The sequence below is a fragment of the Caretta caretta genome, chromosome 5 (genome assembly GCF_965140235.1).
Source record: "Caretta caretta isolate rCarCar2 chromosome 5, rCarCar1.hap1, whole genome shotgun sequence".
Taxonomy (NCBI): Eukaryota; Metazoa; Chordata; order Testudines; family Cheloniidae; genus Caretta; species Caretta caretta.
The window spans coordinates 35,558,857-35,584,887 of NC_134210.1; the positions used below are offsets into that span (position 1 = coordinate 35,558,857).

The following is a 26,031-nucleotide window of genomic DNA, read 5'->3' on the forward strand; positions in this document are numbered from 1 at the left end:
AGGTATCCCTGGTCCTGCCTCAGTATCAAGGAGCAGGGAGGGGGGGGAGCGAAGGGAAGGAAAGGGAGACTGACTGTACGACTTCTCAAGGTTCCTTCCAGTTCTTCATTTCTACAATAATTCAGTTTAAAAAAAAAACAACACACACACACACACCCCATCCCCACCCCCAAAAACAAGTCAGAGTGGCCACGGAGAAAAAAAAAGTCCTCTCTCCCCCCCCCCCAGTAATATTTCAATCTGATTAAGAGTTGGCTTTTATCATCAAGTACACTGTAAAGTCACCATTTATTAATAAAAAAAATCAGGACTGGAAGGACCTTGAGAGTCATCTAGTCTGGTCCCCTACAGTCACGGCAGGACTATGATGTACCATTCCTAAACTGCCTTTCATCCTCACACAGCTTTACCAGAGTCTGTTGCATGTAGCTTTCTGAAATATCAAAAATCTGTCTGAAGAGGGTTCTGAAGCAAATTCCTGCAAACAAAGGAATGCAGTGAGTCAAAAGGGTAGAAGTCATATCAAGCGTGCAGGGTGGATATTTTCATAAGCACCTAAGGTATTAAGAACACAAGTTCCATTGGTCGGGAGGGGGGGGGGAAGAAGAGAACAGTGGGTCTTGTGCTCTTAACTCTTTTAAGCACTTTTGAAAATCTCACCAACTGTTGGTAAACATATGCAAAGACCCTCAGCCTCCAGCTTTCCAGTGTCCTATTTCGTATTGGCACTGACAGCACAAAAGCACTGAAGAAGTTGTCAGGAGGAGGCTGGAGATTTTGGCAGCTGGATCTTTCGGTAAGCTACCCTGCATCTGAAGCCATTTTGGGGTAAGCACATTAGACAGATATTTCTGTTCAAGTCATTCGGAGTGGAATGGCAGCATGCTGACATTAAGTTGTCATCTTTGATTTTAGGAGCTAAAAACACCTTACAAAGCTGAATAGACTGGCTCACACCTCCCAGAGCGATCATTTTAGGTTGGCTGCAGATTCCAGACAACATCGCTGCATGGGTTTATGTTCAGTTTGTTTGAATATTCCCTCAGATACCATAAAGGCTAGAAAGGATGTATTTTTTTAAATGACAGTTTAGATTCTGGAGCATAATTCAACAGTAACAGGAGGATTTTTTTGGCAAAATCCCTGTCCTCTAAATCACACAGTATAAGGATCCCTGCTATAAAATGGATGGACTGACTAGGCTGCCACTTAATTTTTTGAGGACTATATGGGATAGGATTAAGCTACATTCAAGAACTCCTTGAGCTGTGTCTTAGTGGTCACCTGAGTACTGATCCTACCCACCTTTTCATAATCTCAGTCATGTCTTGTCAAGCAGCAGCACTCTCCCCTCTACTGCAATATGCCCTGCCAGCCAATTCTCTCCACCTTTACATGTTTTTGGAAAAGATCAGCAGTTGCTCATTTGTTACCATATCCTCCAGATCCTTTTCACCATTTTATATTTGCACTGGCCAAGTTTCTAAACCAGTATTTATTTTTCCTTATGTTATCTCTTTGCACTGCTTCCTCAGCAGGAGGGGCAAGGAGGGTCCTTTATAACAAAGTTACAGTATTTCAGGCCCACTAGCTTTGACAGGATGCATTTAGAAACAGGCAGGCAGTGTGAAATTCGCACAGTCCTATAACAGCCTTGTGACAGATTCACAGGTGCAGGGTGCCCACACTCCAAGTAGAATCCAGCCCTACGAGTACTTCTGCTGGCTAAGAGGGTCTTTTTGGTGGCAGAGAGGTTCCTATGATAACCCTCACTTTTCTGCCAGTATCAATAGGAGGCCAGGGGGCAATCCCAGCCCACACACAACAACTGATTCCCTAACCAGGACTTCATCTGCATTTAAAGCAGTCCAATTTACACTACTGCCTCTAACGTGCACCTAAGGACCAGCAGTGCACCTGGCAGCCCCAAGATCAGGAGGGGGAGGGAGGAGCACAAACGTGAGATTTACAGCAACCTCGTACCCCTCCCATCAGGGTGCTCCTTAACCAAAGCAGAGAACAAGGCCTTATGTATTCTTGAAGATTGAGACCATTAAATCTATCAAATATGGAAAAGAAATAGTAGCTGGGAATCCAATACAGGGCTGCGCAGAACCTGTCAAGACACCATGGATAAAATCCTGACCCAACTGGAGTTCAATGGGAATTTTGCTGCTGATTTTGAGGCTGCACAGAGCAGAATATAAGCTATAAATGATCACTCCATTATGCCTTTTTCTCTCTAGTGAAACCAACATTTTATGCCAAAAATAGTGGCTAAGACAATTACAGTCCGAAGAAGAGCTTCCACTCTTATTTCCTTATTCCTATGTCAGTACAGTATCTAGACACATACAAGCATGAATACAATGGTGTGCATACGCACAATACGTATAATTTGTGTATGTTGTGAAAAATTTGCACATTAGACGCTTCGGTCAAAAACGCCTTTTTTTTTTTTAAGTTTTTGTAACTAGAAGGGGACGAAGTACAACTTTTGGTTTTATTAGTTCTATTTATTGAATGTCAGAACTGTAAAACACTAAAAAAAGCTACGATTACTTTTTTTTTTTTAAAGTAGAAGAGCTACAGAACTAAGTTTTCTATGCAAGAGAAACAATATTGTTGTTTTAAATGCGCTAAAAATACACACATACTTTGTAAATAAAGACTCCATTGGATAGATTTGTATTATTAGACTTGTATACTGTATTAGCTTCCTGGAAACGTTGGCATTCAAGCAGAGTTTTAGAACAAACAGATGTTTAAGCCAAAGGGAGATGTGGGACTCCATGTGGTTTTAAAGACTTTTAAACTTTTAACACTAGAGACCTGTAAGTATGGACAAGATTTCAACATGCAGTTACATCTTTTTTCAGTCCTGGAAAGGCACAATCCAAAGTCAGTGAAAGGACATTCAGACTATTTGATAAATGGGTTTTTGTCTACAGAGATTATTCTCTCCCCTTCTCCCCCCAAAGAGAAATTATACATTTTACAATACTTCTAACCCTACTGGGCCCTTATGCCTAATAAAATATGGCAAAAAAGTCTGAAAAATAGAAAAAAATAATGGCAGTTATGGACAGCATAGCTTTAGGAAGTTTTCTTTAAAACTCCACTTAATGAGCATTGTTAGATCAATAGTATGAGGTACCAAGGCAGATGCAATAGGTTGCATCCACATACTACATCTAATGTCCTCAAACAGCTAGAGGTCCAAAAGAAATATACTGGATTCTGATATTATGTATGTTTATGACAGTCACTAAGACTTAGTACTTGGAATACTGAATGGATTACACTATTAAAAACTTTTAGTCTTCTCTATTTTCCATTATCTTTCAACAAGCTAGTTATGAATACTTTGAAATGGAAAATGCTTAGAAGGAGTGTCTCACTAAATATATACGTCAGGTGTATTTTATAGCTGGAGTATATTTTGGGCTCCATAAGAAAACACATTTTTCAGTTCAGCTGTCTGAAGTATCTGGCCTTTGCACACACCAAGGCTTTCAGGTTCCACCCACACCACAACCACAAACTTCACAAGCACAGACGGCCCCAAGACTTCATATTTCAGTCACTCACTTAGCTAGATCATACAGTAGCAAATTTCCACTGTTAATTTGAATGGCTATGTTTGTGTGTCTAATCACCAAGAAGGCCAATGGCATTTTGGGATGTATAAGTAGGGGCATTGCCAGCAGATCAAGAGACGTAATCGTTCCCCTCTATTCGACATTGGTGAGGCCTCATCTGGAGAACTGTGTCCAGTTTTGGGCCCCACACTACAAGAAGGATGTGGAAAAATTGGAAAGAGTCCAGGGGAGGGCAACAAAAATTATTAGGGGACTGGAACACATGACTTATGAGGAGAGGCTGAGAGAACTGGGATTGTTTAGTCTGCGGAAGAGAAGAATGAGGGGGGATTTGATAGCTGCTTTCAATTACTTGAAAAGGGGTTCCAAAGAGGATGGCTCTAGACTTCTCAGTGGTAGCAGATGACAGGACAAGGAGTAATGGTCTCAAGTTGCAGTTGGGGAGGTTTAGGTTGGATATTAGGAAAAACTTTTTCACTAGGAGGGTGGTGAAACACTGGAATGCGTTACCTAGGGAGGTGGTGGAATCTCCTTCCTTAGATATTTTTAAGGTCAGGCTTGACAAAGCCCTGGCTAGGATGATTTAGTTGGGGATTGGTCCTGCTTTGAGCAGGGGGTTGGACTAGATGACCTCCTGAGGTCCCTTCCAACCCTGATATTCTAAGCAGGACCAATTCCCAGTTAAATCATCCCAGCCAGGGCTTTGTCAAGCCTGACCTTAAAAACCTCTAAGGAAGGAGATTCTACCACCTCCCTAGGTAACGCATTCCAGTGTTTCACCACCCTCTTAGTGAAAAAGTTTTTCCTAATATCCAATCTAAACCTCCCACACTGCAGCTTGAGACCATTACTCCTCGTTCTGTCATCTGATACCATTGAGAACAGTCTAGAGCCATCCTCTTTGGAACCCCCTTTCAGGTAGTTGAAAGCAGCTATCAAATCCCCCCTCATTCTTCTCTTCTGCAGGCTAAACAATCCCAGCTCCCTCAGCCTCTCCTCATAACTCATGTGTTCCAGACCCCTAATCATTTTGGTTGCCCTTCGCTGGACTCTCTCCAATTTATCCACATCCTTCCTGAAATGTGGGGCCCAAAACTGGACACAGTACTCCAGATGAGGCCTCACCAATGTCGAATAGAGGGGAACGATCACGTCCCTCGATCTGCTCGCTATGCCCCTACTTATACATCCCAAAATGCCATTGGCCTTCTTGGCAACAAGGGCACACTGCTGACTCATATCCAGCTTCTCATCCACTGTCACCCCTAGGTCCTTTTCCGCAGAACTGCTGCCTAGCCATTCGGTCCCTAGTCTGTAGCTGTGCATTGGGTTCTTCCGTCCTAAGTGCAGGACCCTGCACTTATCCTTATTGAACCTCATCAGATTTCTTTTGGCCCAATCCTCCAATTTGTCTAGGTCCTTCTGTATCCTATCCCTCCCCTCCAGCGTATCTACCACTCCTCCCAGTTTAGTATCATCCGCAAATTTGCTGAGAGTGCAATCCACACCATCCTCCAGATCATTTATGAAGATATTGAACAAAACCGGCCCCAGGACCGACCCTTGGGGCACTCCACTTGATACCGGCTGCCAACTAGACATGGAGCCATTGATCACTACCCGTTGAGCCCGACAATCTAGCCAGCTTTCTACCCACCTTGTAGTGCATTCATCCAGCCCATACTTCCTTAACTTGCTGACAAGAATACTGTGGGAGACCGTGTCAAAAGCTTTGCTAAAGTCAAGAAACAATACATCCACTGCTTTCCCTTCATCCACAGAACCAGTAATCTCATCATAGAAGGCGATTAGAATGGTTTAAGAATGGGTATTAGGTCTAAACAAAGTTATCTCACAGGAGATAAGCCTGTCCAAGAATTATGGCCCGAATGAGCTTAAGCAAACTGAATGAAGATGGTCTTTGGCCACAATATAATCAATCAGAAAAAAAACAGCCCTGAATATAAAGCAAAAAAGTCATCTACTCTACAACTCACTCAACAGAGTAAGCTGTGGTTTATCTATGGAGTATGTATTTAATGAAGTGCTGTTCATACTATTACAAACAAAATTTATTATAGACAAAAACAATTTTCCAAGTCAGGGATCAAGTACTATTATCTAATGTACATACAGCTTCCAGGGACTTTAATGGATGTGGTGCATGTGTCAAAGGACAGAACATGGTCCCAAATGTATTCAAGTCACTACACTTTTCCCCAGTTGTAAGGGGACCATATGGGTATTATAAGAGCTCTGAAGGGGACTGAGATTTTGGGAAAGCTGGCTAATGCAGAAGTGGAATGATGGAACTAAAGAGTTGTAGAAATTCTTCAATCTGTGAAGAAATTCTCCCCTATTAAAAAAGTTTCCAGGTTTTTGGGTTTTTTTTGTTGTTTTTTAAAAAAAGAGAAGTCAGTTGGTAAAGTTCCCTAACTGCAATCATTCCAAGTATATAGAACAAGAAGGACTTGCTGGGAGTTTGAGCCATTTTAATACCAGGATTGTTTATTCTGAAAAATACTTCAAACTAAGTCTAAAATTTCAACACTTAACATTATTTGCTATTTTTGAGGACATTCCTCAGACAGATGTCAGATTACAGGACACTGGGAGGAGGGGGAACAAATACGGGTCACTTTTGAAGCATGTCACAGGACATCTGTTTCTATTAATTTGTTTCTCTTTTCACCTCTTTTTCCACTGTTTAAATGTTTGTTAAAAAGAGTTATTTGGGCTTGATAATGGACAAAATGCACAACAATATACTCTTGACTGTTGCATATTTTATACAGATCATCTGTTTTTGATTAACTTATTCTTCTATTTTAAATATGAATCAATTTCTCTCCCTTTCTCAAAGTCCACCTCCCCGAAAAGCTTGGGAAGGCAGCTTTCAGACTTAGTTATTCACTCAGGAAGAATATACAGTAGTTTCCTTTCCAAACGGATCTTATTTGACTGCCCCAAAACTGCCAATTTAAAGGGCTGGTGCACATTTCTGGTCACCCAAAATTGATGAAGGAAACACAATTAAAGACAGACGTTTGTGTACAAACTGAAGTCCTATTCCTATAGCTTATAAAGAATAAATGTATGGGTTTAGGGAGGGGTGAAAGCAAAATGCAGATTTTACCAGTACGGGACCGCTCTGGCCCCCCCAGAAAGGAGCGAGGCCTCGGGCGGAAGGGGTGGGGCTGGGGGTCAGCATCCCGTGCCACCTGTGGCTCCAGTAGAGATTTAAAAGGGTCTGGGGCTCCGGCCAGCGCAGCCGCGGTAGCGGTAGAGGTGGCCGGAGCCCCAGGCCCTTTTAAATCGTGGCCCTGGGGCAGCTATTTCTTTTGCCCCTTCTCCCCCCCACCGTCAGCGGCCGGGGGGGGGGGGGGGGAGGAGGGGCAGCGATATTAAAGTGCTACCGCAGCAGCTTTTTAACATCGCTGCCCTTTTTGCACCTCCCAGCTGGGTCGTCACTGCCCCTTTTGGGCCCCCCATTGGCAACCCTGCTGGTAGGAACCCAGCAGGGGCGCAAAAGGGGCAGTGAAGTTAAAGTGCTGGTGCAGCAGCGCTTTAAAGTCAGCGGTACGGGCCGGTCCTAGCAGCTATCTTTTACCAGTACGTCGTACCAGCCCGTACCCCCTTACTTTCACCCCTGGGTTTAGGGGAAGAGGAGGAGAGATAAAAGGAAGATAGTCTAGTGCCCAAGCATGTGCCTTGGAGGTTCACTGTATGTCTATTAGATCACTAAATCCATTCCAATGGACTCATGGAGCATGTAATAGGAGAAATCAACCCATCAAACCCTCATTGTCTCCAGGGATTTACAATACAAGGTAACATCAAGACCAAAGTACAGTAGGTTACTCACCTTCCCTCATTAACTTTTACTTTGTCTCCTTGACATGGGAAGTTTTCAATGTAACCTAAACTGCAGTTAACTCGTGCCCAATCCGGCTGGCATATAGCCAGGAAGTGGGGACGTAGTCTACCTATGGAATACTTGGCAATGTCCGTCAGGGACTGGCTCGCTGCTGCACCAAAAATGAAGGTCCCAATGGCTTTGTAAATAGTGGCTATGTAGTTATTTCCGACAAACGAATTCGAGTGCAAATGGTTATAATAGACAGACAGGGCTTCTCCTACGATTATCTGAAAAACAGAGATAAAGACAAGTTAAACAGAGAAACACACCTATGTCTCCTTAGAGAAAAAAATCATCAACAGTTGTCATAAGTCTCAACTACATCAACATTTGTGTAGTTTCATGTTTTAAACCTTGTACAATTGTTAAGCTGCAGAAAGCAGCAAAGATTTTCTGGGAATCACTCAGAAGTATAAATTCCAAAGGCTGAGCCAACATAATTTTAAACAGCTTTCAGGTAAACAGGATAGTTTGTTCTCATTCTCTGCCTTATATATTCAGTTGTAATGGAGATGGTTTCCATAGAAAAACTGGAAACTGGAGTCTTTTTTTCTGAGAGAAAAACAAAAAACTCCACCTTTCCCACACTACTTCATACTCAACTTGATGAGTAGCCACTTCCCAAGAGACATTTAATTTTAAGTAAAAACTTTCTGTTCATTCTTAGCCTTCTTCTGAATGGAAATTATCAGCTGTGCCAGAAGCACGGTTTTCAGATGTCACAAACTTAATTGAAAAGGCTAAATCTGAATACTTGTGCCAGACGTACTAAAGGCCAATTATGTAAAATGGGAACCTCCTATTCTTCAGTTAAACAGAATCGTTAAAGACAGGCTTCCTCTAGGAAGCTAAGTTTTAATAAAAAATAATTGAGGAGAATGCTTCATGCTTCTGAATTTTTTCTATTTTTGGCATCGTAGTCGTAGAACAAAGATTATTCTCTCATGTGTTCATAAAGCCAAAAGGTTTTCAGTGTTTTTTCCATGCACTTCAGCCTCTTGTGGGAAATTGGTAAAAAGTGATTTTGTTATAAATATAAAAAACTATTTAATCCAATGTCACTATCTACGCAGTTACTGGGGAGAAAGAAGCAGCAATGTTGGATTTCAATTGTCAACCTACTGAAAAAAATCCCATGAACAAAAAGACAGGTTTCAGAGCAACAGCTGTGTTAGTCTGTATTTGCAAAAAGAAAAGGAGTACTTGTGGCACCTTAGAGACTAACCAATTTATTTGAGCATAAGCTTTCGTGAGCTACAGCTCACTTACGAAAGCTTATGCTCAAATAAATCGGTTAGTCTCTAAGGTGCCACAAGTACTCCTTTTCTTTTTCATGAACAAAAAGAGACTCATCCCACTAACGCGACTAACATAATGGGAAGTTTTTTCCTTCCACGCACATATGGAAAAGCTATTTAGAAAATGACTGAAAATAGTTTGAATGATGCTAATTAACAAAACACAGTATTGTTCTATTTCTGAAAACACACTTTTAAGGATTAAGAAAAGTAGGGCTTGATTCTCTACTGCTTTGCACTTTGTCTAGTTGTTTAGACCCGTGCAAAATAACTGTAAAATGCTGCCACTCTGATTTACACCCACTTTGTACAGATGTAAGTAGCTACAAGATGTAAGGCAATAGATGATCAACCATGTGTACAAGACTGACAATTTTTACACTCAGAATCAGAGCAAAATTTAAGTTAGGCTTTGCCAACACTGGAACCTGAATGACAAAATTTTTGACAGGTTTCTGAGTGGTAGCCGTGTTAGTATGTATCAGTAAAAAGAACGAGTACCACCAGTGGCACCTTAGAGACTAACAATTTATTTGAGCATAAGCTTTCGTGGGCTAAAACCCACTTCATCAGATGCATGCAGTGGAAAAGAACGTAGGAAGATTACATACAGACACACACACACCCCCCATGGAAAAAACGGGTGTTGCCATACTCACTATAATGAGAGTGATCAGTTAAGGTGAGCTTTATCAGCAGGAGAAAAAAAACAAAAAAAAACACCTTTTGTAGTGATAATCAGGATGGCCCATTTCCAACAGTTCACAAGAAGGTGTGAGTAATAGTAGGGGAAAAATTTGCATGGGAAAATAGTTTTACTTTGTGTAATGACCCATCCACTTCCAGTCTTTATTCAAGCCTAATTTAAATGGTGTCCAGTTTGCAAATTAATTCCAATTCAGCAGTTTCTTGTTGGAGTCTGGTTTTGAAGGGTTTTTTTGTTGTAGTATTGCCACTTTTAGGTCTGTAATCGAGTGACCAGGGAGATTGAAGTGTTCTCCAACTGGACATGGCAGAGGGACAGTCTCTACGTAAAAGAATAAAACTGACACAAATCAGATGTCAAGAATTATAACATTCAAAAACCAGTTGGAGAACACTTCAATCTCTCTGGTCACTTGATTAGAGACCTAAACGTGGCAATACAAGAACAAAAAAAAAAACCCTTCAAAAACAGACTCTTCCCTCACATTTTACCATCTGTGAATTGTAGCCCCAATATTTCAGAAGCCAATTACTACTACAATAGTAATGTATCACCCTGTAAAAGAAAATGTATTTCAAATTGCTATAATACAAGTAAAGCATTATTGCAATTCCCAGACTGTGTGTCTTGCTGTCTGATTGTCCTGGGCTGGAAATGCTATGCAGCATTTCCTTGAACAGGCCCCACTTCAGCAATGTACTTAAGCAAGCGTCTAACTTCAGAAATGGAACTACTTCTATGCTAGAAGTCAGACATGTACTTGAGAATTTGACTGATTCTGGGAACCAGTAAAGAAAGGCCCAGTAGTGCTGTTTAGGGGCCTGGTCCAAATGTCCACTGAAGTCAGTTGGGAACCTTTCCATGGACTCAAATTGGTGCTGGATCAGACCCTCAGAGATCCCATCTTTATCTGGAAGGATGGTGACTGACTGGGGGCCTTTGTGTGAAAGTATGTGAGCATGGGGCACAGAGGGCCCATGGGGAAGAGGGAGCGAAGTACAGGGTGTTATTACATACAAACACACAAAGGCACTCCAGTTATAGGTTTAAAACCCCCTTTTATTTAAGTTAGGATAACACACACACACACACGACTTAAATATTAAAGATGAAGGTTGTATTTAATGAAAGCTGTACTCATTTTGCTTTGTGCTGGCAGCTCAAATTCTGTTCCCTGTGCCACTAAAAGACATTAAAAATCAAAGGAGTTACTTCGATTTAAACCAGCTAAACAGAGCAGAGTTTAGTCCAGGGTTTTGAAAGCTCTTAGCAAAAAGTTTCTCCTCACACAGCCAACAAGTTGCATATGGGGGGGGGGGAGAAAAGATTTATATTACAATGAGCAGTTCTTGAACAGCTGGTGGCAGTGGCTTTCAAAAAGTGACTATTTGTGAAAGCAAGTAAAGGTTATCTTATTGTGGACACTGGCTGAGATTCTGATCTCATCCTGCTGAGGACTAGAAACCCACTGAAGTTAATGGGGCTACATCAGTGTAAAGAGAAATCAGAGCAGGGCCCTGGAACCACTTTAGTAAATGGTATACACAATCTGAGGAGAAATTAACAGCACCAGAAAAAAGCCAAGACACCATAATTTGGTTATAACATTAGTGCTTCCTCCTGCTAAGCCGGTTTAAAAAAAAAAAAAAACACCAATCTGGTGGGAAGTTGTTCACCCCCTTATAAGATGGCTGCTGACATCACTAGAAAATGGATCAGAAAAAACCTGCTACTTTACAAGTTTGCCAGAAATGATGTTTTATCAGTGTCCAGAAGTCCTTCTCATCAAGGGGCTCCCTACCCTACCCCTCCTCCCCCGCCACACACAAAACCTCCCACAAATGCACATGCTTTAAGTTAAGCATGGAGTGGTCCCATACTCAAAAGGTGTGCTTCTAGAGCAGCAGGAAAGGTCCAGGTGGTAAGGTGCTGGACTGGAAGATGGCAAACCTGGCCACTAGTCCCAGCTCTGACACTTATCTTAAAGATGAAGATTGGAGGAGATCTTTATACTACCAAAAAATAATGTGCTGGTGCAACTAAAAGTAAAGTTTTATGCGGGACTCTTATGTACGCTAAAAAACTAAAACGATCATAATGGTCCCTTTTACCTTTAACAATTTATCAACTCAAAAAAAGTGAGTTTCACAATTCTAAGCTTTATATTTATCTATACTCTTTCAGATTTTAATTTAGAGCACCCTGAGACATATGCAGTTTTTAATTCAAGCATTTCAAGAACATACTTGTGCTTTACAAAGGACCAAAAGGCTACAGCTGTCCATCAATTACAGTTAACTCACATGATGAACTCAAAAAAATTGATCATGATTAATCGCACTGTTAAACAATGGAATACCAGTTGAAATTTATTAAATATTTTTGGATGTTTTTCTACATTTTCAAATATATTGATTTCTATTACAACACAGAATACAGGTTTCAGAGTAACAGCCGTGTTAGTCTGTATTCGCAAAAAGAAAAGGAGTACTTGTGGCACCTCAGAGACTAATAAATTTATTTGAGCATAAGCTTTGTGAGCTACAGCTCACTTCATCGGATGCATACTGTGGAAAGTGTAGAAGATCTTTTATACACACAAAGCATGAAAAAATACCTCCCCCCACCCCACTCTCCTGCTTATCTAAAGTGATCACATTGTAAGGAGAGTGATCACTTTAGATAAGCAGGAGAGTGGGGTGGGGGGAGGTATTTTTTCATGCTTTGTGTGTATAAAAGATCTTCTACACTTTCCACAGTATGCATCCGATGAAGTGAGCTGTAGTTCACGAAAGCTTATGCTCAAATAAATTGGTTAGTCTCTGAGGTGCCACAAGTACTCCTTTTCTTTTTACAGAATACAATGTGTACCGTGCTCACTTTATATTATTTTTATTACAAATATTTACACTGTAAAAATGATAAAAGAAATGGTATTTTTCAATTCACCTCATACAAGTTCTGTAGTGCAATCTCTTTATCGTGAAAGTGTAACTTAGAAATGTAGATTTTTTGGTTACATAACTGCACTCAAAAACAAAACAATGTACTACGTTAGAGCCTACAAGTCCACTCAGTCCTACTTCTCGTTCAGTCAATTGTTAAGACCTTGTCTACACTACCACTTTACAGTGCTGCAACTTTCTCGCTCAGGGGTGTGAAAACACACACCCCTGAGTGCTGCAAGTTTCAGCGCTGTAAAGTGGCAGTGTAGATAGTGCTCTCAGCACTGGGAGCTACTCCCCTCGTAAGGGTGGGTTTTTTTACAACACTGGGAGAGCTCTCTCCCAGAGCTGGTGCTGCGACTACACAGCCACATTTAAGCTGGACAAAAAATTTAAGGGAGTTCCATGAGCCTTGCTTTAAAACTGTTAAAAGCCTTAAACTGCTTCTAGAGCAGGCAGCGTTAACTATAACCAGGGTTATAACTATTTATGCTGATGGTAGTCTTTTACATCAAGCCAAATTCTACTCTTGATGTAAACAAAATACCCAATGTAATAGTACTTGAAGAACCCACTCTTATTCACCCATCCTGCTTATTTGGTGTAAATTAAGTTATAACTATTCTACAAGCTACTGTTTGCAATCAATTCTGACTGGTAGCCACTGTGTTTTACTCTTCAGAAGTCAGAATTTACAGCTTTGTTTCTCTATATAGAAGCATCAGACCACTGGGTGGCAAATTATTACTTAAATTGAAGCGGTTGCCTCAAGCTCTGATATTTTAGAGACACTCTCAGATAACATACAAGGTTGCAGTACATTTTACTTTCTGGTTTAACATGTATATTCGCAACTATGAAAAGGAGACATTAGTCCTGCAATGCCTGAAATGTGAATAAGACATCTATAATCGAAATATGTATGTCACTGTCATACCAACGTGTTCGCTCTCTGGTAGGTTTCTTATTGGCCCCAATTAATAAATTCCTTTAGGTACCCTGACCCAAACACCACTTACGTTACTCTAACTCCACTTGGAATAAGGACAATGGGGTTTATCCTTGTTTTTAAGAAGGATGCACTGCTTTACCAATGTATTAATCTAGTAGTAAATCATTCATACCCCCCACTCCCACCTACTTAAATTGAATGTAATGGAGAAAAATAGGTTTAACTTACAACGATTACATTGAAAGGAACAATTATTCCTGCTAACAATGGATAAGAAATGGTGTCATCTTTGATAGGGTACTGGATGGATTCATCATTACAGAAAACTCCTCTCTGGAAGGGGATATGCCTCGCAGTGAGAATTGCAAAAGGCAGGCCCGCTAGCAAAAGGAATAAAATTAAAATATTACACAGGAAAATTCAGAAATTTAAATCAGAAAGACTATTCGCAAGCATTTTCCATCAGAGAGAAATAAGTGCTCAAAAGGAAAGAGCAAACATGCAGCAAGTCAGAAGGTTATAGGTTTGTTTGTTTTTAAATGGTTTAACCACAGGCTGCTTTCTAGGCTTCAAGGCCCTTAGCTGAAGATTGCCACAGTACATGTTCATAAGCGCAGAGAAGGACTGAATAATCAGAAGTTCCTTCCACCCTCAGGTGTGCACTGGCTGTGTATCTAGTATAAAATATTCCAAAAATAGGACTCTTTAAACAGTTTTGAGATATCTTAAGTTGTCCAGTGTGCCTATTCTGCCCTGATCCTACTTTTAAGGAAGGCACAACTCGCCCTTTAGTCTCTGGCCAGCTCCCTAACTTCAGAGAGTGCAAATTTTGTTTCATTTCATTTTCACCAAGGCAGGGAGTTTGAGGGGAGGTAAAGCAGTTGGGTGAGGGGGAGGGGGGAAGGAGGGAAGAATGCTTTCCCCAATTCATGCATACTGGATAGAGCCCTGGAACAAACATGGTCACAGTCTGTGCTGTAAGCCTTCAGGAATCAACATTTATTCCCCGCCCACATTTTTTTAAAGAACACCTTTAAATGACCTTAATCACTATATGATCTACAGACATTGCCTGGTCAGAGGTGTGCAGAAGCTTAGGCAGTCACATCAAAAACCCAGGATGGCATTTTTACTAGGTTTAGTTCTTTGATCAGCTGGCTCTACAGAGGTTCAGTATAGGAGTACTTCAAACTCAAGAATACTAAGTCACGTTAGTCCCTCTTTAGCTGTCTAGGGGTATAAACTATTTCTTCTTGCAGTATGTAAAATAGCAAGTAGTGAAATAAACCCCAAAACTGGATGTATTGGAATTTGGGAGTGGCGGGGGAGAGAAGAGATTAAGTTGATGGAAATTAAAAATGAAATTAAAACTGGACAAATGAAAAATAGAAGGAGGTTAATTCTCCCTCTTCCTCAGTCCCATGTGAAGGCCTAGTGACTCCCCAGTTGGTGCCGTGAGAGCACTTGATTCCGTGCTCCATTTTGGATGTTTCTCAGTACCAAGCTGTGACTAAGACTCCAAGCAGCACTTACAAAAGATGTTCTGATTTAGCATGAGACAACAGATCACGTCAGCAGCAATCCTGCCCTTCAGTCCCCTCACCATGAAGGAATGAAGAAGTGGAGGGAATTTTCTGTCAGACATCTCCCAGTCAGAGGAGGAAGAACTTTGCTACCCCTGCCAAGAGAACCATCCCTCCTCTGTGAGAGGGGGAAGGAACCTCCAATCCCTCTGTAAGGCCTCAGAAGGAGGAACCTGACATCACCAGCAGGTAGGCATAGGAGGGGTAGAAGAGGAATGGGAAAAGACGACAATGAGAACAGAAAATTGAAAGAGAGCAACGTTATGTGGCTGGGGGGGGGGGGATTGGAAGCCTCCTCCTCCCCCCCTTTTACTTTGTGCTAGAGAGGCCCAATAGAGAAGTCATTAAGTTCATAGTGAAGAATATTTGTTTTTGGTGGCCAATATATTGATTTAAGAATTTTGCTCACTGAAACAAACTACAGTCCCTCATGCAGGTTACAGAGGAAAGTGCTGCTTATGAGAACAGACAAGCCCAAAAAAAAAAAACACAAGGAAGGATACGGATAATGAACATATTCCTGAACGTTGATGCTAAAAAAAGTATCGCTTTAAAGGTCTGTCTGAAATAATGTCCTTCCATCTACCTAGCTAAGTAGTTCTGTGCTTATCACAGTGGTATCCAAGCATCCTAACAAAGCTATGGGACCTTCTCTAGTGCATGTTCTGTACAACACTGAGCTTCTTATCAGTACTCCAGCCAACAGGAAACACCCACAAGATTCAAGCAAATAATGGCATTGAGACAAATACTAAATCAAGCACTCAAGTCGTAACTGTAAGCCAACATGGTCAAAGACCAAGCCTCCTGCCTCCCCACTAACTACATCATTATTATTCAAAACCATGCTCTTCCCTCCCCCCCCCACTGCCCCTTTACCCCTAATTATATCAAACCTGAAGTCTAAGATAAGAATATATACCAAAAGAGAAATAACTGTGCCATTTAGTCTTCTCTATGCATCCCAGAGATTTAGTGAAGAGCTGCATTTTAGAAGGATAGATATTTTCTTGTCTATAACCAACAGCTATCCTGGGATCGCCTAGATCACCAGCACAGCAAGTGTATGGATGCAACCTAGGGACCACCCCCCGCTCTTTGCTGCTCTAAACAAAACCTGAAGAGGATGCAGTAGAGTAGCAATCTCATTAGCTAAAGAAAAAGGTATAAGTCAGGTTGCTTATAGGCAGATTTATTTTTGGTCTTCTCCACATAATTCAAGATATAAACCTGGAGGTCACAGGGGAAAACTTAATCTCCAGGCCTGCATACAGAATTGTACATTTGGCTAGCTGTATTGCCAGGGTGAAAGGCTGGTCTTTGAAGCATCAGCTATTTGTTAATATTTCAAACCAGGCCTTCCAAAAGGTAAAAGCTTAGATCATATGCACCTACTGCTATACATAACCACCACCACTCAGTGATCTCAGGTCAGATTTTTCTATCACTATTGCCTTGAACTTTCCACCATGCACCACCCTTCACAAAAAACTAACTTACTTATGGGCCATGAGCCATGTTGAACTCATTGTTTTTGTTAGTGACTAACAGCTGAAAGTGACAAGTGTGCAAAACCCTAAGAGAAGGTACAGCACAGGTTAAAATGTAACAGAGCACAGGTGTAAGACTTAACAGGATGAGCATGCAGTTAATTAGCAGAGGTTCTAGTTACTTTCTCCAGACCTGAGAAAGAGCTCAAAAATTTGTCCATTTCACCAATGCAAGTTGATTCAGTAAAAGACATTATCATCAACTTTGTCTCATCTCCTGGGACAAATACAGCTATTAACATGTTTCAGAGTAACAGCCGTGTTAGTCTGTATTCGCAAAAAGAAAAGGAGTACTTGTGGCACCTTAGAGACTAACCAATTTGAGCATAAGCTTTCATGAGCTACAGCTCACTTCATCGGATGCATACTGTGGAAAGTGTAGAAGATCTTTTTATATACACACAAAGCATGAAAAAATACCTCCTCCCACCCCACTCTCCTGCTGGTAATAGCTTATCTAAAGTGATCACTCTCCTTACAATGTGTATGATAATCAAGGTGGGCCATCTCCAGCACAAATCCAGGGTTTAACAAGAACGTCGGGGGGGGGTAGGAAAAAACAAGGGGAAATAGGTTACTTTGCATAATGACTTAGCCACCCCCAGTCTGTGGAAATTGTGGAAAAGCAGCATCACTTGCCCCACAACCTCAGCCATGTGGAACACAATGCCATCCACAGCCTCAGGAACAATTCTGACATCATAATCAAAAAGGCTGACAAAGGAGGTGCTGTTGTCATCATGAATAGGTCGGAATATGAACAAGAGGCTACTCGGCAGCTCTCCAACACCACTTTCTACAAGCCATTATCCTCTGATCCCACTGAGACTTACCAAAAGAAATTACAGCATTTGCCCTGAAAAAGCACAAGATCAAATCCGCACAGACACACCCCTGGAACCCCGACCTAGGATATTCTATCTACTACCCAAGCTCCATAAACCTGGAAATCCTGGCGCCCCATCATCTCAGGCATTGGCACCCTGACAGCAGGATTGTATGTAGACTCCCTCTTCAGGCCCTATGCTACCAGCACTCCCAGCTACCTTCGAGACACCACTGACTTCGAGGAAACTACAATCCATCGGTGATCTTCCTGATAACACCATCCTGGCCGCTATGGATGTAGAAGCCCTCTACACCAACATTCCACACAAAGATGGACTACAAGCCGTCAAGAACACTATCCCCGATAATGTCACGGCTAACCTGGTGGCTGAACTTTGTGACTTCGTCCTTACCCATAACTATTTTACATTTGGGAACAATGTATACCTTCAGATCAGCGGCACTGCTGTGGGTACCTGCATGGCCCCACAGTATGCCAACATTTTTATGGCTGACTTAGAACAACGCTTCCTCAGCTCTAGTCCCCTCACGCCCCTACTCTACTTGCGCTATATTGATGACATCATCATCATCTGGACCCATGGAAAAGAAGCCCTTGAGGAATCCCACCATCAACCTCAGCCTAGTCCAGTCCACACAAGAGATCCACTTCCTGGACACTACAGTGCTAATAAACTATGGTCACATAAACACCACCCTATACCGGAAACCTACTGACCGCTATTCCTACCTACATGCCTCCAGCTTTCACCCTGACCACACCACACGATCCATCGTCTACAGCCAAACTTTGTGTCACCATTTTCGGGTCCCTGTGAAACAAAATCTCTCTACAGATGCGCTTTGATCTTTCTGTATGCCCACCCACATGCTCTACATCCCATCTAGGAGGGCAGCCAGAATGCACCATTTGGCCACTTCTCCCAGAGTCATTTTCATTCTTTTCATTGTCACGGCCTATGCATGAACATCCTCCTTGAGGCATTCTCCAAAGCTATACTCCCTCCTCAAGAGCCCAGTTTGCCAAGGCAAGTTTCTTGTAGGCAATTATTCATTGTGTGCCCCCTTTTTTTTTTTGCTTCATCATGCTGTGCACTAGTAACTGTGGACCCAGACAGTCTTACTGGATGTTTCTCTTTTCCCTGACGCCTCCCTCCTCTCATATCTTATCTGCAATTACACTCTGATCATACATAGAATATGCATGAAAGTTATTTTATTCACACCAACAATCCCTTAAGATTTGTACATGCCTATTTATTCAAGTACATAAGTATCTCCAGGATACGGCCCTTTCTTTGTAAGCTTATCCATATTAGGAGATGTAAGCACACTTTTGGGTGCTATTAAAATAAAAAGCAGATAATGAGGACTAGGTCCTGTAAGTTAATATATTAAGTGTTAGTGTATTTTTATCCTAGTCATGTTAAGAGTACTTTAATTTTAATTGTCTGAAGCCATACCATCATGGGAGGCACATATATCAACCTTAGGTGGTACAAAGCCTGGTCAATTCTCCATTGAGGACCTTTAATTAGTATTCTGTCCTTTCAGTAAAAGGTTATGGGGGTGTTAGGAGTACACTACTGAAGGTGCTGCCTTTCAGCTGAGAGGGAAAGCCCTAGCCCTGACTATTATCTGGGGACAATGAATGGGTTATGGCACTTTTTCAAGGAGAGTGGTGTCTGATTAAGATTTCCCATGTAGCTGTAATTTGATACACTATTCACTTTTTGTCCCGGAAAGACAACACAGCATGGCTGTCTCTCAAATAGCAGCTATTTCAACCCAGAAGTAGTTGCACTGCAGTGGCAAATGAAATAATTCCTGTTTCTATAAACATTTTGAGACCGTCAAAATCCTTTGGCATAAAAGCCACCATAGAGAAAACATGAAGCACCAAACCACCACATGTGGTATTGTGTGGTATCAAAGCCTACAATGAGTGGAGTGCTATGACACCCAAGTTAGATGAACTACGGAGTAATCTGTTCCAGACAAGAGTTCTAAGGAACAAGAGTTGTCAGTATCTGAAGGTTATTTAATTTTTAATAAGCAATTCTTCCAGACACTGAGAAAACCCAGGCAGAAACTCATCCAAATCTTCTTTGCCTTGTCACATCAAATCAGAGTTGGTGGCTCTTGTTCATCTCCACATATTGTCAAGTGTGGCTTCCAAGCAGACACCAGCCTTCTTCATTTCCTCCTTCAGCATCTCAAACCACTTTTTTCCTACACCGTCCTTGTGGTCTCTATCCTCTCTGGCCACCATATCTCATCATCTCACATACTACACCCCTCCCCCATCACAGAAAAACTGAGGGAGTATCAGCATCATTGCTCGTACCATTTAATTGCCCAGCTGGTCTTACCCAGCATCCACCTAAGCACTCATTGTGGCAACATGAAGTAGTTGTTCTCTCTTCCTCATTGGCCAGCATTCCAACCCACACGTTATGGCAGGTCTAATCATCTTGTACTTTGCTCTTTTTGCAGTGTTGTAGCAGCGTCAGTTTCAGGATACAGATACAAGGTAGGTGAGGCAACATCTTTTATTGGACCAACTTTCATTGGTGAGAGACAAGCTTTTGAGCTTACACAGTCTCTACAGAACTCTTCTTCAACTCTGGGAAACTTACACAGTGTCACAGCGAGCAGATTGTTTAGCACAGTGGTTCTCAAACTTATTTATCATTGTAAGCTGCATATGCGGCCCACAATGTCTTTCCTGTGCCACAGTGGCAGCTCGGACCCCAACCCTGAACGCCAGGCCCCAACCACGCAGGCGGCCTTTAGCACACATCTGAGCTGGGCCGCAGCAGTGTGCTCATTGAAGTTTGGGGGACAGGCTCCATGGAGCATGCTTTTTAATTTTGGGGGACAGGCTCCATGGAGCATGCTTTTTGCTGATGACATTGTTGTGCTGTGAAAATAACTGGAAAGGGACCTAGAGCTATAGAGGTCTACATTAGAATGACTTACAAATCAGCTGACCAACTGAATATATGCAATACTTCATTGAGAGGGACAATGAGGAACAAGTAAAACTAGATGGTATCGTGTTAAAATCTGTACCACAATTTCAATACCTCAGTTCATTGTTGAGCCATGATGGGCATATGGATATTAGGAGCCTCATGGAGAGCACTTTATGTAAATAGAGGGAATCAACAGGAGTTTTGTGATAAGAATATGCTATGCAAACTAGACAGCAAAGTTAGAGATACAAGGTGGGTAAGGTATTTTCCACTGAATGCATCCGATGAAGTGAGCTGTAGCTCACGAAAGCTTATGCTCAAATAAATTGGTTAGTCTCTAAGGTGCCACAAGTACTCCTTTTCTTTTTGCGAATACAGACGAACACAGCTGCAACTCTGAAACCTGTGTTATGGTAGGCATTGTTAGGATATAGATATTCAGGCCTGTCTGTAAAGACCTATACTCTAAGAACTTAGGTGTATTCTTATCACTTAACTAGTTATAGAGGTATAAAAGAAACGATCAAAATCACTGTCTGCCAGTGTAAGAGCCTTCTCTTACTGTGACAGTCTGAGGCCCTGTTCTTAGGCTAAGGCCTTTGGCTACGCAGCAGAGGCAGCCATAAACTGAGAAGCGAATGGTCACATCCTCACATTCCAAACTAGTCACATTGAAAGAAGCTGCTATTGGGCTGTTAAGAACACAATCCTGTCCTGATAATGCCTATCTCCTCCAGAGAAAGGGAAGTGCCTGGAAAACGTAAAAGGAAACTTAGTTTGTTAGCATCCTGTCTGGCAAGAACTCACTTATCAATAGCTGGGATGTGAAATCCTCATTTCTGTCTTTGTTCTATCACTGTAGTCCCCATTTCCCTATTCGCAAAAAGAAAAGGAGTACTTGTGGCACCTTAGAGACTAATCAATTTATTTGAGCATAAGCTTGAGCTGTAGCTCACGAAAGCTTATGCTCAAAAGAAATTGGTTAGTCTCTAAGATGCCACAAGTACTCCTTTTCTTTTTGCAAAAAGAGATTAACACGGCTGCTACTCTGAAACCTAGGATTGGTTAGTTAAATTTCAGGAAAATGATTGGTTAAGGTATAGCAAAGCAGAACTCAAGTTTTACTATATAGTCTGCAGACAATCAGGAAGTGTGTGTGGGTGTGGGGGGGAAAATGGGAATCATGTTTTGCTAAAGGGGGAAATGGGAACAGGGAATGGGGGTGGGGAAATTGGAATCATGTTTGGCTAAGGGCAGGAATGGGAATAGGGACACAGGTGCAAGGCTCTGTGGTGTCAGAGCTGGGAAGGGGGACACTAAGGAAGGAAACTGGAATCATGCTTGCTGGAAGTTCACCCCAATAAACATCGAATTGTTTGGACTTCGGGTATTGTTGCTCTCCGTTCATGTGAGAAGGACCAGGGAAGTAAGTGGGTGAAGGAATAAGTCCCGTAAACAGGCATTATTTCACAAATTAGGGTAGGTCTACGTAAAGGATCAGTCTTCACAGGCTTCACTGTAGCCACAGCTGTTTCTCACTACTATTGTGCTACCCTCACATATGTCCATAGTTGCCTGAACACGTCTCAGGCAGACTGCACCACAGGCACCACCATAACAATTTCTTAGGAAACCTAGATTCATAGATATTAAGGTCAGAAGGGACTATTATGATCATCTCGTCTGACCTTCTGCACAACGCAGGCTTCAGAATCTCAGCCACCCACTCCTGCGAAAAACCTCTCACCTATGTCTGAGCTATTGAAGTCCTCAAATCATGGTTTAAAGACTTCAAGGAGCAGAGAATCCTCCAGCAAGTGACCTGTGCCCCATGCTACAGAGGAAGGCAAAAAACCTCCAGGGCCTCTTCCAATCTGCCCTGGAGGAAAATTCCTTCCCGACCCCAAACCTGTCATAAGGTCTCTCTCAATCCACAAACACTAAGTGCAATTCCTTTCAATTCTCCTTGTACTCTCTTGCAATATTCAGACTGCAAACACTAATCCATTGGTGGCCTTCCTGGCAGAAATCCCAATTGGTTGTCACTTATTTGATACTTCAGCTCCTCTCAAAGCTTTTTCTCAATTCTTTCCAGCCATTTCTTCATGTGACATTGAATTTAATGTGTTAGTAACCACTACTTTCTTGCATATGTCCTTTATGCTTGAAGACAGGGACCAATGTATTCTTCCTCCCCTTAGATGTTCATCCAGTATGGAAAATTAAGTTGAATAAAGTTAACCACCACTACCTCCGCCTCATGGTCGAATGGTTAAAATGGCTCAACTGGTACACTGTACAGTCCCATAGCCTTCCCACATTTTGTCATGTTTAGTGTTGTACAACCTCACCCAGTAGAAACCAAAAATGCAAGCTTGAGTGCACCAATCTCAAAACAGTCAGATAAGAAAACTGATTTTTGTCTCAATGGGTAGGGAGTTTTAGGTTCATCCCACCTTAAAATTGTTGCATTTTGGTGGAAGAAGTTCAAATATTTACACAGTTCTATTTTATTTTGAAAACTTCAACTTTACTTTTTAGTTTTAAAATATACTTCTAGCAATGTCTACCAAAAAAAGATACAATGATCTATTGCAAGACAACTAAATTTCCCCAGGATACAGGAAGATTAAAAGTAAAGAAAGAGTTGCCGTGGACTGTTTCCTGCCTTTAACAAGTTCCAGCAAAAGGAGACACATTCTAGGAATGCTCTGAATAAAAGGTCTAGTTTCTGGATGAGACGTACAGTCAGCAGAAGGGTAATTAAATTGTACTTGTAAGTTAGATGCCCTAGCTTTATGAATTTGCCTCTGGTTAGTTCTCCACCCTTTAGTGTCACACTAACCAAAACAAAGATACTTCCTTATCAAGATGGTTTTATGCTACTGGTATCAGTTTTTCATGACTTGATTATACTCCATCACCATAATTTCCAGGACCGTAAACAGGGTGGGGCGAGCGGGGCAGCAACCCCCCCAGTTTGAAAACTTATCTCCTGCCAGGAGGCGGTGGATCGGAAGCTGGTGGGAACTGCCCGGCCTGCTCAGGCCCCTGGCTCTCTACACTGTGGGAACTGGGGCTCTGACTGGCTCCCTAAAAACCTTTCCTGTGCTGCTTCCCAAGCTGTGCCGCCTTTTCCCCAGGCAGCTCCGAGCTGCACGCTAATGTGCTCTTGCCTCTCCCCAGAGGAGCCCAGTGCTGCAGACCTAGACCCATCCAAGCATAAATTGGAATTAGTAGGAAAGGGCAAATAAGTTGGAGCACCACAAGCCTTCATCATTACAGCAATGAATACTCACTTTCTGTGGTAAGCATGTATTCACTATTACAGTGTTAGGGGAATACAAGCTCTCTCTGTGATTGCTCAGATGTCACATTACTACTAAATGCTCAAACAATCTTACCTAATGCACACGAGAAGCCATCTGAAGTCTTAAAAAAAAGTATGAGATGTTGAATTACTCAACGTACAGTGCCAATCTACTTCAAATATACCCACCATGCAATGGCAGAAAACGTGAATGCACCTACAGGTAATCAATCCAGTCACAAATCAGCACTCTAGATAATTATTGGGAAAGTCTCCTGTGGAAAGCACACCACAGGTCAAACTCAGTTATCAAATCAAAAACTGTAAGAATAGCCTTCCTCTCCTGTACCACAGAGGATATTTGTCAAGATACTGAATGTGTTCTCAGGGAGCAACGCTTCTTCAAAATATGAGTGCACATGGAAGTAAGTAGTCAAAGTACCAAAATGTCCTTTTGTGCTTATTAAATGGAGCGAGAAGAGATCACCACCCTTATAGACATTATAAACTTCACACAGCTGCTCTTCCATGTCTCCACCTGGGAAGATTCTTAAAGCTCCTTTGCTGTCTAGAAAATAACCTGATCAAGGTTGTAATGCTGACAGTGCTACATCTGGACTATCGCAATCACAAGAGTCATTCCATTATATAGTCCAGAAGATTGAAGGAGTCTTTTCATATGAAAACTGGTCTGGGTCTCTTTCCAGCAGTGCTGGTAGAAACAAAGCAAAAATACTTCAAAATGTTGTCAGTGCTGATGTTGGGGTACTATTTAGCCATGTGTGGGTCAAATCATAAGTGGAGAAAGTCATATACTGGACACTACAGTTAGTAGAATAGGGAAGACTTAAAACTAAGGTAAAATAGAAGTTCTTACAACTTGCCTCTCTGTTCATCTACTTTCTTCTCGATTAAAATTACTTCCAAAGTCAAAGAGGACCAGGGGGAAAAAATATCAAAGGCAAGGGGAAGAAAAGAACTGAAGATAGACGAAGAATAATAACTTGGGTTTTTACCCATATGGGGGAGGGGGACTAGAAGAGGTCAAAAACACAACTATAAGCAAGGATTGGGTTTAAATAGTAGCTTGTAGGGGTTAGCCAAAAATCTGCCTCCAAGGACAAAAGGCAGGATCAGCCATTAAGCAAATAAGAGGTTCATTTGCAGGACGGGTTTCAGTCTTCATGATCTATGTACAAGTGCCTCCCCCCACCCCACACACTACTGTACAATCCACGCATCTGGTGAACACTACTCTTCTGAGTTAGAGGCATTTTACAGATGGGGAACTGAGGCAGAGAGTTTAAGTAACTTGCCCACTGCCACACACTAAGCCTGTGGCAGAGGTAAAAAGTGAATATTTATAATATATAAATCAGTTTCTCTCTCTCGAGTACCTTAAGCACAAGGCCTCTATTCCTCCCAGCATGTAAGGCTGTGTCTAAACTAGAAAATTTCAGAAGCAGAGCTCAGAACCAGGCCTAACACTTGTTCAGCTGCAACAGGATTAACTGAGTGAATGGGAAAGACCAGTAGCTGCCAGAGCCTTGTCTGCAGTTGGTGCTACCACCCATACAGCTGAACTGGTGGCAGTGGCTGGGGGACCTTTTTGCAAAGCTTTTCTAGTGCAGACATGTTCTGCAAGTCCGGAAAGTTCTCATGACCTGCCTCTCTACAGTAAAACAAGTTTTACTAAGCTCAAAGCCATTCTCTAACCTGCATAAACTTAAGAGCCCAGTTCATGTCTAATGAGGAACTCTTGTGCAGAGAGGAGGCAGAATTTGAAAGGCAAATTAGCTCCATAGCTGAGTAACACACTATATAAAAATAGGCAGCTAAATTATCAAATTGTTTAGCTTTCCAACTCAATGTGCCAAGGCAACAGCAACCAAAGGGGCTACTCAAAGCATGAATAGCTGCAAGGTGATGTCTATAGTGAACCAACACGGTTACTCATAGCGCTTGAAGAATAAAAGATTTTAAAAAGAAAAACAGTCCTGAACATGGCCTTCTGTACTCCATAGCCTTACTGTGTTTTTGGGAGGCCAATGCACTTTACTACAAAGGCCTCTCACAGCTCTCAAGGTACTAAACCAGAGGCTTCCGTCAGATTTGTCAGGAGTCAGGGTCCAGCGTAAGAGATTAGAAGACATAAGCCTGATCAGTATTGAGTCTGGCAGGCAGAAGTCTTTGGCTTGAACCCACTGCCAGGCCCAAAGTCTGAAGCATGTACCCAATATAGCAACAGGGCAATGTGTGCTTGTCAGCAGCAGCTGCTGCTCTTCTTCAGGTCATCACGAGATACTCAGTGACAGACTGCTTGCAGCCAGGATCAGTAG

General features: G+C 41.9%; 1 protein-coding gene across 3 annotated transcripts in view; it reads right to left on the minus strand.

Moving 5' to 3' along the window:
* The window catches only part of PLPP1 (phospholipid phosphatase 1), a 131,030-nt gene that overhangs the window by 66,293 nt on the left and 38,706 nt on the right, over positions 1-26,031 (minus strand). For 2 of the 3 annotated variants that reach the window (XM_048851595.2, XM_075128473.1), the window contains exons 2-3: positions 13,651-13,802; positions 7,468-7,748 (exon numbers count right to left, since the gene is read on the minus strand). In XM_048851595.2, the coding sequence (XP_048707552.1) occupies positions 7,468-7,748; positions 13,651-13,802 (433 nt within the window). The remainder of the gene's footprint in view (positions 1-7,467; positions 7,749-13,650; positions 13,803-26,031) is intronic. The other variant, XM_048851594.2, reaches the window with a different exon arrangement.